This window comes from Quercus suber, unplaced genomic scaffold (assembly GCF_002906115.3).
Source record: "Quercus suber isolate HL8 unplaced genomic scaffold, Cork oak 2.0 scaffold_583, whole genome shotgun sequence".
NCBI classification, from domain to species: domain Eukaryota; kingdom Viridiplantae; phylum Streptophyta; class Magnoliopsida; order Fagales; family Fagaceae; genus Quercus; species Quercus suber.
This window is the reverse complement of record NW_027070028.1, coordinates 221,155-232,792: the sequence shown is the minus strand read 5'-3', so window position 1 is coordinate 232,792 and position 11,638 is coordinate 221,155. Positions and strand designations below refer to the sequence as shown.

The 11,638-nt window shown below is 32.9% G+C and overlaps 1 protein-coding gene across 1 annotated transcript; it reads right to left on the bottom strand.

The window, feature by feature from the left end:
- Positions 1–5,053: 5,053 nt before the first annotated feature.
- Positions 5,054–11,341, bottom strand: LOC136063829 (cucumisin-like). Its single transcript, XM_065764765.1, has 10 exons — positions 11,081–11,341; positions 10,670–10,755; positions 8,949–9,047; positions 8,623–8,856; positions 7,863–8,370; positions 7,133–7,236; positions 6,669–6,887; positions 6,464–6,575; positions 5,998–6,211; positions 5,054–5,644 (listed from the first exon to the last, which is right to left on the bottom strand). The coding sequence occupies exons 1-10, from the start codon at positions 11,174–11,176 to the stop codon at positions 5,124–5,126; spliced, it is 2,193 nt and encodes a 730-aa protein (XP_065620837.1). The 5' UTR covers positions 11,177–11,341; the 3' UTR covers positions 5,054–5,123.
- Between the last annotated feature and the right edge of the window lie 297 nt (positions 11,342–11,638).

The window sequence follows — 11,638 nt, the reverse complement described above, 5'->3', positions numbered from 1 at the left end:
AACTTTTTAGTACATAAAAAAAACATTTCCAATAATTTATAAAATAAAAATTTTAATTACTACAAACTAATACAACTAATAAAACATCTAGCAAAATAAAAACTAATGATAAAAAAAAATTTTTTTTTTTTTTTTTACCTAGCAAGTAGCAACCATAATTAATCTGAGTAACAATACATGTATTGTAATGTTTTAAAAAAAACAATCATTTTGTGTTTTTCAGTTTGTTTATCAATTGCTAATATTGATCGAATGAGTGTACGTTATTTTGAACTTTTATGAATTTTTTTATTCATATTATTCCCTCAATTGAAATTCTAGCTTCGTCCCTAGTTAATGTAACTGTAAATTAAGCGGATAATTTACCTTTCGATCGTTCTGAGAAGTTGAGTGACCAATAAGCAGAGTGGAGGCGAAGCTGAGAAGGAGAAGCATTAAAAGACTGGTGGTTTTGCCTGCCATTGGAGGGTCAGGTCAGGTAGCTATAAATCTGGCTAGCCTGTTATAAATATTACCTGCACAAAAGGTTTCGGCTCAACTGAAGCTCCAGCCCTTTCAAAACACCATTGATGCTCATGTATTATGATTCATAGAGGTCAAGTATAGTCATAGCTCCTCCAAGCATTTAAAAGTCAAGAATTTAAGGAATACTAAAAGTTTTACCTTGATTTATAGTGGCTGCTAATGGTGGGACTATGTAGTGTCATAGCCGGCCAAGTGAGAAGAAGATGAGTCTGGGATAGGGGGAGGAGGTAGATATATAGACTCATAGAGCCGTAGAGGACAGGGTACGTATAGTTTCTTGTTGGAGAGCTTGGGCTTCAAATTGGCAAAATATCTTGGGTGTATTTGTACTAGGTTGCCCCTTCAAAGCAATAATTCTTTATAGAACTAAAAATAAAGTGTGAATTTATTTATTTATTTTTTTTGGTTGAACTTTTTAGTACATAAAAAAAACATTTCCAATAATTTATAAAATAAAAATTTTAATTACTACAAACTAATACAACTAATAAAACATCTAGCAAAATAAAAACTAATGATAAAAAAAAAAAAAATTCATTTGATAGGAAAAAAAAGAAAGAGGAAAAGGAAAGAAAAGGAAGCAAAACAAGCCAACCAACGTGGCACAATAACATACCATGGAAAAACAAAAAGAAGAAGAAAGAGGAAGTAAAAAATAGAAAAAAGAACACCAATGTTAAATAATGGGAAGGGCAAATAGGTAATTTTTCATCAAACCCACTTCCTCCCCACTTTTCTCTTTAGTTTTCTCCACGACTTTAGGGAAAAAACTAGTACTATTTCCTCCTAAATGGTGGGCTCGGGGAGAAAACTCCCCCACCCCCATTTTCTCTCCAATTTTTTCTCCCCTCTGTATTTTGTCTCCTCATTTCTCTCCAACTAAAAAGACCCTTAGAGTCACAATATTGTCTATGGGTACTTGAAAACTAAATTTATGTATTAAGGATTGTGATATCCCAATTCCTAAAAGTAATATTTTTTGTAGTGTCCTATGTCTATAATTTGAACCTCATCTCTCATTTCTCCCTCCCTCCCTCCATCTCCTCCTCCTAATTTACTCCCCCACTGTGTACCTTAAACAAAATTAAATTTTATATTACAACACGTAACATGAACCTACGTCCTCTTAATTTAAGGCTTCATTATCACTATACATAAGTAGATAAGAACTAAAAATTTCTCATAAGAAATTATCAATATATCAAAAAGAAAAAGTTTACAGAGTTGCTTTTTCTAGTTTTGTAAAAATTTGTGTATAAAGGGTGTATGTCACAGTACTAAAAAAAATATATCTCCAATTATATCCTCCAAAAAGCGACATCACCGCCAGCTAACCAAAAATGAGATAAGTATTTTAAATTTTTAAGGCAATAGATATTAGATAGTGGAAAACTTGAAGCCAAAAAGTCTAGGCTAAGACCGAGTAAATGTACCATACTTAACAAATTTCCATTGTTGATATGACTCGCAAATGAGAATTCATTGCATGTTAGAAAAGTGTTGTTTTCTCATGTATATAGACAAGGAAATAGACCTGTCCATATCTTAGCAAAAGATGCTATTAGTATTGTTCACTTTATGGTTTGGATGGAAGAGAATCCTTGTTTCTTGGAATAAGCTCTCCATCATTATGCAATGTTCTCTTCTGTTTAATAAAAGTTTTCAAGTTATCTATAAAAAAAAGAAAAAAGAAGAAGAAGAAGATAAAGCCATGCAAGGGAAGATGTTTGGCTTTCCATTAGAGAACTCTCCTATCCTATTCTTAGTCCTAAGTCCTAAGTCCTAAGAGCAGTCTAATCAATGTTGTTCACTCAAAGTGTACGTGAGGGAAAAATGGAATTTTAAAGGAAGGAATTGAACTTTTTCTTTTTTCTATTTTTATATAAAATAGAAATTTTATTTTCATTTAATCTAAGTGTATATGTGTGTGAAGTTTACTCATAGAGATTTGAATTTTGACCCTTGTCCTTTCATGCCACAAGAACTTTGTACTTGTGGAGTGAAGCGTGGTGGGGTGGAATTGAACTTGAGCCAAAATCTTTAAGTTAAATATTCTTCTTGTAGATTTTTGCAATAAAATCTTGGTGAAAATAGCCAAATACCACGTTTTGGCAAAATCTGTGGCAAAATAGCACTGTTTCGAAAATATTTAGTCATCTACCACTTTTTTAGTACTCGAGTTTCACAAAATTGAGTTCTAAATAGAACTCGAGTTCCTAAATGAGTCACTAGAGTGGCACTACTGACCTGGAATTAGTGTAATTGAAAAAGTAATGCAATACTCGATATTACAGAAATCGAGAACTTCTTTATAGTACTCGATCTTAAGGAAGTTGAGTACACCTTTTTTTTTCTTTTTTTTTTCATAGTAGAAGACTGGTTCCCACCAACTCTGCTAAAACTTCCAAGCAATTGATGAAATGTAAATGTAAATGAAAAAGAAGATTTTTCAGGAAAAAAAAAAAAGAAAAAGAAAAATAAATGAAAGTTGGAATAAGTGGGTTTTGAAATACCTGTTTGAAGGGAAGAGCTGAATAGTAGTAGTGGGTAGCAGGAAGCTTCAAACAAACAAACAAAAAGATAGCAAGTACTTTAACTCTCTCGCAGATAGAGTAAAATTGGATTTTGGTTCTAAAAATGGAGACGCTGAGAAAGAAAATATATATTAAAAAAAGGGAGCAATGGCCATTTTTAAGCTCAAGGTGACTTAAAAATGAGGCCATTGACTCCAATGTAAAGAAAGAGAAAAGAGAAAAGAGTTTTTAATAATTCTAATAATGACTTTGAAAAGTCAGTTGTCATGTGGGAGTGGGAGTGGGAGTGGGAATGGGATGGATGGACAAAAAGGCGAAAAGAAAGGGTTTGTTGTTTGTTTACATTTACATTTACTTTTCATCACTTGCTTGGAAGTTTCAGCAGAGTTGGTGGGAACTAGTCTTCTACTACGAAAGAAACAAGTAGAAAGAAAAAAGAAAATAAAACAAAAACAAGGTACTAGACTTCAGTAAAACTGAGTACTATAAAGAAGTACTCGATTTCCGTATTATCGAGTACTGCATTACTTTTTAGTTATAAAAATTCCATGTCAGCAGTGCCACGTTGGCGACTCACCTAGGAACTTAAGTTCACTGAACTCGAGTATTATTTAGAACTCGATTTTGTGAAACTTGAGTACTAAAAAAGTAATAGATTGTTATATATTTCCAAAATAGTGCTAGTTTGCCACAAATTTTGCCAAAACATGGTGTTTAGCTATTTTCACCGTAAAACCTTCTTGTTGTAACTACAAATAATAACAGTGTGCAACATTAATGAAGGAATTGAACTTGGGCCAAACTAAAAAGTCTTCTGATCTCAAATAGCTTTTGTCAAGCCCGCCAACAAACTAAACTGTCCGAAGCCAACACTAATAATCTTCTGATCTTATCTCAAATAGTTATTTTAAAAATAGTTTTCTATTTTCCAATTACAGAAAATTGTAGGCCCCAAAAGAAAAGAATGTTTAACACCTGTTTTAAGAAAATTGTTCTCCAAAACTCACTACAAAGTACAGAGAACAGTTTTTTGTTTTGAATTTCAGTCTTCAAAGGTAATGTTTATTTAAATAATAAAATATGTTTTTGTCTTTAAACCCATTGGTCTCTCTCTCCCTCTCTCAAGCTCCCTTCATTGGTGGGTGGATTAGGTTGGGCTTCTGGGTGTTTTGCGGTTGGGCCGGGCTGTCGGGAATTGCAATGGTGAGACACGATTCTCTCTATTTCTCAACACCATAACGTCTTGAGATTTAGTTAGTATTTATAATAGTATCTATCCCACACATAATAGTTGTCAATATTAGTCATCTAATATCTTATATGGTCCCCCAACAAATAATCTCTCTCTCTCTCTCTCTCTCTCCACCAAAATCATATTTGGAAATTAGATTTCAATTTTTTTTTCTTTCATCATGTATCCGTTTATTCAAGGTAAATCAAAACTCATTTTGCAAAATAAAAAACTAAAACTATATCTCTTTTTTGTTAAAGTTTATACATAAACCAAGGTATTTGATTCTTTATATAAAATTAATCAAGTTATATATTTTATTCGACGATTTGTCTTTGTTATAAATATATTGTGAACTTTAACATACATATTTTTTTTTTTTTGAGAAATAAGATTAATACACCATTATCTTTGGTCTCAAATTGTATCAAGTTGACTGATTACATATCAGAAAGACAATCTTTAATGGGGGCACTACAGTTAATTACAATCAAGCAGCAAAGATTTACAACCATTTTTTCGTGGTGTAATTTCATCGCTGCTGTCATCCTTCTTTATGAGCATATTACTTCAAAGCTTTTGCTTTATTATTAATTTTATTTATTTTTTAGAGAGTTTCAATTTATGGTGTCCATTCCTGATAATAACTTTTTATCATCAGACCATGACACCAATCAGTTTTTGTGCAAGCAGAAATTAAACCCTTGATCTCTTATACAATCAACAGAGACTTTACCAGTTGAACTAAATAGAACCCACATTATTAATTTTATTTTTGAAACCAAAGCTTTTGCTTTATTAATATTGGTAATACATGTTCCATATATAGAATGTCAAAATGCGTACACAACAATGGGGCTCCTCACTTGAAATGTACCATCATCCCAGATTAAAGAAGCAGAGACTATTTGTCTATCTATTGTTCCTTCAATGGTAAGTGTAAATGATAGCTTTTGTCTAAGACATGTAAATGAAAGAACACTAGGGTTCACTTTGATACTAAGTCCAGGTGGGGCACTCACTTTAGCTTTGTATGTAGATGTTGATGTTCCAACATTGGTGACTGTCCGATTGAAAACTTGACTTATAGAATTTGATGATGATGTGGATAGAGCAAATGAAGGATAGTTTAGATCAAAAACTTTTCTATCAGTACCTTTGGGACAGCTACTACTGTCTCCGGTAACAGCTTGTAATAACTTTGTACTATATCCTTGCCCACACAAAAAAGCTATGTAGTCAAGTGCATCAACATCATATATTAAACCAGGATTTGCACTCTTAAGTGGATTAATATTGCCTGCACCATATGCAAATTCAGCTCCAGAGCTCTCTTCAGGACTCATGGGGACAGCTGTAAGTAATTCACCAAATTGGTCATGGTTATGGTTTAAATAAAATAAGGATAAAATACAATATTGATTCTTAAACTTTAGTTCCTAAAGTTTAAAGTTATCTCTTTTAATTCCTAACACACTTAGAGTAATATTTTTTGTTCTTCAATAGCCGTCAAATCTTTCTAATGAAATGATGACACGACCAAACTAAAAATTAACACATCATCATTCCGTTAGACATGTTAGGAACAAAAGGAGATCACTTTAAATTGTAAAGACAAAAGAAAATCACTTATACACTTAAGTTTGGAACAAACTAATTAGTTTGGCCTTAAAATTACTAAGATTCGGAATTGAATATAATTATTACCAGTAGTCATAAGAGCAGATTTGATAGCTGCAGGTGACCATGTTGGATGGAGGGATTTGATGTAGGCCGCCGCCCCTGAACCATGAGGGCAAGACATTGATGTCCCTGAGATTATATTATATGAGAATGCTCTCTTATCAGAACTAACATCGGAAATTGGGGAAATTGGAGACCATGCAGCTACAATCTCGACTCCAGGAGCAGCTAAATCGGGCTTAAACAACATAAAATAGGTTTCAATAAGAAGAATAATATCAATAATTGATATGCTTGGTTGTGATTGGTGCATAATAAGAGTGATATCAATGATAAATCCCGATGAAAGTAATGTGATTTCATGCTCAAAGAGATATCAACCATTGTCAAATATTTATATGTTAAAATTTTGTGTCGCTAGAATTACTCAAATAATACAAGGGTTCAAATGTTAAAAAAAAAAAAAAAAAAGGTGATTATTAGTAATTACCTTGAGAATGTTATGTGAAGCTGGACTGGGACCTCTAGATGAGAATTCAGCTACGTAAGGAGCATATGGATCTTTACGTTCATTAGTCTTAAGGATAGTCGCAGTTGGGCTTCTGCAAAATTGTTCATCTTCGTTAGGATTAGTATGTGTTGTGAGTTGTGAAGTCCTTAATTGTCAAAGGTGTTTTAGCTTAATATATATATACCTTGTCGAATTCATGTAGGAGTAAATGTTGCCACCGTCCTCCAAACTAACGTAAGCTGCAGGTAATGGGAACGCGAAAGAAGCAGAAGTGGGGCGTCGGCCTTGCATCACAGTACCTACTGCACCGGCTGAGAGTTGCCCAGTCCCTTCATTCTCAACATCACAAAGTACAATTTTACCTTTCACCAATTTTTTGTCTAATGTATCATCATTGCAATACCTGCATTTTTACAGTAAGTTCCATTTTTTTTTTAACTACGATTTGGGATTTGAACTCTGTATGTTTTTATTGAAAATATAAAAGAAGTGTCAATTGATAGTGCTCTTTTGAAGTTATTTCACCTGCTAGTTTCATAGATTTGTGTATGCACAGCTTTTCAAATGGTTAAACATGTTCCTTTTGTCTATAAGTACATCAAAAAATAGTTAAAGATTATTTGAACTTTCTTATTATTTTTCAGTTACCTGGAAATGTATGAATCAACATTTGCTTTCTTGTTTGGTGCATCTCCACCATAGATTATTGGATACGTTTTATTCTTGAGATCAAATGTATTAATTGAAATTCCCTACATATGAAGTAAAGAAATTATTCAAATTAGTTTGCAGTTTTAATTTTATGCCATAGGCTATACACGTGCAATTTGACACGATTAACGAATAAGGAAATGGTTAGCTCAGTACTTTAAAATTGAATATAACACTATATCTCACTTTGAGTGACAAGGTGTTTCACTTTATGTTCTATTAATTACTTTATAGTCTATATAATGTGTGCTTGTATTTTTTCAATCTTAAATTTTTGTTATTTTGTTTCTCCAAAAAAAAAATTGTTATTTTATGATAAAAAACAAGAATGTGTGGCAAACTACAATTTTTGAAGTATAAAATAGAATATAGATTGTAATATAGGATATTTCCTTATGTATTAGCATTTTATTATTGTCATTATTTTTCAAAGAACAAAATATAAAATATAAAAAATTTCTAGATTCCACTCTGAGTGTTTTACTTTATACTTTACTGATTACAATTTATCACATATCTTATTTTTTAGTCTTTAGAAACTAACTTTTTAAGTTTACAATTAATAGAAAATAAATAAGCATGGAATTCTGTAGTTGATGAAGTGAAATAGTAAAAGTAGGATAAATGATTTTTATTCCAGTACAAGGGCTAGACATATATTAATTACCTCATAGATCTTGTTGTTACCTAATCGGACCTTGGTGTAGAACTTTCGGTCTATGGTGCTTGCAGCCACAGAAAGAGACCACGGGGAGAAGTTTGAGATGCTTCCCAAATCTGGACCCTCATTACCAATAGAAGTTGATGTCAATATTCCATTTCTCATAGCATGAAAGGCACCAATGGCAACTACATCTGTAAAATAGCTCTTAGCAGATCCACCAAGTGATATAGATATAATGTCTACCCCATCAGCAATGGCATCATCAAATGCTGCAAGAATGTCAGCATCATAACAGCCACCAAAACATACTTTGTACACAGCAATTCGTGCTGATGGAAACCCTCCTCGTGCTATTCCCAAGCCAAGGCCTTGTACGCTTGCCATGTTAACTAAGTTCCCAGCTGCTATTGATGCAACATGTGTCCCATGGCCATCTGAATCTCTTGGAGATTTAATATCTTCTTTTTCAAAAAGTTTATTGCCACGGTAATATCTTGCTCCAATGATTTTACTACATTAATTGTAACCACATTTGTTATTTGTACTTTTTGACTAAATTGTATGTCTTTGATATGATTGCTGACATGACTTTTTATGATTTAAACATTTTCACAAAAATTTACTATCGACACTACTTTTATCAAGCACTAATCACAATAGGTCATGTCATTAATTATTAAAAAAAATTGTTAAAAAAATTAAATATCGTGCATGTTTCATAGAATCTAATACAAAACACATTAGTTGGATGTTAAAGATATACTTGTTGCAAGTGAAATTAGTTGAGGCTTGGCACTTTCCCTTCCATTTGCTAGGTGGTGGACCAAATCCCTTATCATTAAAGCTATCAGACTCCGGCCAAATTCCAGAGTCAAAGACTCCTATGATGACATTGCTTTCAATAGTTTTTCCATCCACTTGCTTTGGAATTGGAAGGCCAAGAAAGTCCCATGACCTTGTTGTATGGAGCTCTTTCTTTTCGTTAGGGAACACCGAACTACGCATCCATTCCTACATATTCATTGTTACAATAATTTGTTATGAATCCTTTTTTTTAAGGAGGGGAGTGGGAATCAGGATCAGGTTCACCCACCGGCCATTTTTTGAGCTTCTTGCTCAGTTAGCTCCACCGCAAATCCATGAAAACTCCTTTTGTAGCTATAGAGTAAAGATTCTGGACCAATATGGCTGAAAGCAAGCATATGCATTTTGACAAGTTAATAACTTTATCCATATATTTTTTCTAATGTAATTGAGACCTGGTTAGCTTAAAAAAAATAAATAAAAAAAAAAAACTCGCGGAATCTAATGGATTGATAATAAAAAATTACTAAAATCATTGAAATTGATAATAAATAGCTAATGAAGAAAATGAAAAATTAACCTGTATAACATAAAATACATTGTTTAAGATTAATATTTTATCAAAACATAAAATGATAGTGAAAATGGAATTTTAACCGAGGTATATAGTGTTTCAAACTTTTTGCAACTTTGATAATAGAGTTTTATACATAATATCAATATAAGGATATGAAGATTAAGGAAAATTACACTTTATCACTCTAAACTATGCCCCAAATTACACTTTGCACCATAAACTATTCGGATGTACAGTTTACACTCTAAATTATGACCCTTGACGTCACACTATGCAACCCAACGTTAGTTTCACCGTTAAATGGATGGAAATATGAAGCATGTGACTTGCACATGTGACTTGCTTAAATGGGACAAACTTAAAAGACCCAAAAACCCCTCTCCCCAATCAATTAAAAACTTTTTTTTTCTTTCTCTCTCTCAACATCACCATAGATTCATAAAGAATATAAAAAAAATTTAGACTGTAGTTTACACAAGGAGATGGGAACAAAATTGGGTCAGTCTTCTCAAGATCTCTAAATTGTGTTGTGTAATTGGATTAGATTTTGGATTTGGACCTTTATGGGGAACTATACTTTGTTCACTTGTTGTAGCCATGAAAATTGAAAATGGTCCTTAAATGGTTTACGCATCTCATTTTAAATGGAACATTACCTACATGTTTTGGGTTTTTTAAAATCTTAATTGCTTATGTGAATCCCACTTGGCCTTTTCACATCCACCAAGCCACTTTGTAAGTTCCTTTGTACCGTGACGTCCAGCATTTCTAATGGCATGGTGACCAACAACAATCTTCAACTTTGCAATGGATTCTGTTGATTCTACCTCCTATTATAAAGATTTATAAAGAACACGAACATTGTTTTAGGGATTTCATCGCAGTGGTGGAATAATGGTGGTGCCAAAGATGATTTTGCTTTGGGGATTTAGGGTTGTAGGGATTTTGATTTGGGAAGAGGGGCTGATACGCATTAGAGAGAGATGAAAAAAAAAAGTTTTGTTTTTAATTGATTGGGAAGATGGGTTTTTTGGTCTCTTATGTTTGTCTCACTCAAGTAATACACATGTGCAAGTCACATGTTTCATATTTTCATCCGACTTACTGGTAAAATTAATGTTGGAGTGCAAAGTGTAGCAATGGTCATAGTTTATGGTGCAAACTGTGCATATGAATAGTTTATGGTACAAAATATGATGTAGGGCATAGTTTAAAATGGTAAAATGTAATTTCTCATAAATAATAATATAAGAATGTGAAACCAACGTGACAAAAATATGCCATATAAATACTATATGTGAGATTAATATTAAATAGAACATGACAAAAACTTATTGTGAAAATTGTCAAAAGTTTGTTATAACTAAGAAATTGAAGCATCATAAAGCAAGTTTCTGGTGGTGCCATTATTCTACTTAAATTTTATAACCTGCCAATGACATCTTGTAACATGCTTGTGTAAAGGGATGATGTGGAAACCTCGTCCCTCTTATTACCCATATACACAATATAAGCCTGCATGCACAATATATCATATCATAAGAAGAACATTAAAGTCGGTTAGATAGAAAATAAAGGCGTTTTAGTAGTGCCTAAATATATTTTTTGTCACATTCTGAATATTCAACTTTATTCTTTACTAATTGCAATCTACTATTACATGACCATTATATTTTTCTTTATAAGCTAATCACAATTAAAAAAAAAATCAAATACATATCATACGTCAATTTGATAGAATTGTAAATTAAGCTGGGAAGCTCGTTCCCCTCCACCACCCTCCCCCCTCCTCTCAAAAAGATATAAAATAAAATAAGAGATCAGCGATAGAAATATTTGCCTTTCGGTCATTCTGAGAAGTTGAGCGACCAATAAGCAGAATGGAGGCGAAGCTGAGAAGGAGCAGCATTGAAAGACTTGATGTTATGCCTGCCATTGGAGGGTCAAGTAGCTATAAACCTGGCTAGCCTGTTATAAATATTACCTGCACAAAAGGTTTCACCTCAATTGAAACTTCAGTTCCTTCAAGACACCATTAATTGTAACTCTTGTTAATCCTAATGTATTATTCATAGAGATCCAGGTACAGTTATGGCTCCAAGAACATAAGGAAAACTAAAAGTTTTACCTTGATTTATAGTGGAAATAGTGGCTGCCAATTGTGGGAAGAAGATGTGATAGTGGCGTAGCCAGCCAAGTGATCAGAAGAATGTGGGGGAGGGAGATAGAGCCGAAGAGGACAGGGTGTAGTTTCTTGTCGGAGAGCTTGGGCTTCAAATTGACAAAATATCTTTGGTGTCTTTGTACTAAGTGGCCCCGTATATGTCCCAACATTCAAATCTTCCCAAGATTCTTAAGGCAAAGCAGCAGTAATTAATTCTTTATAAAACTAAAAATA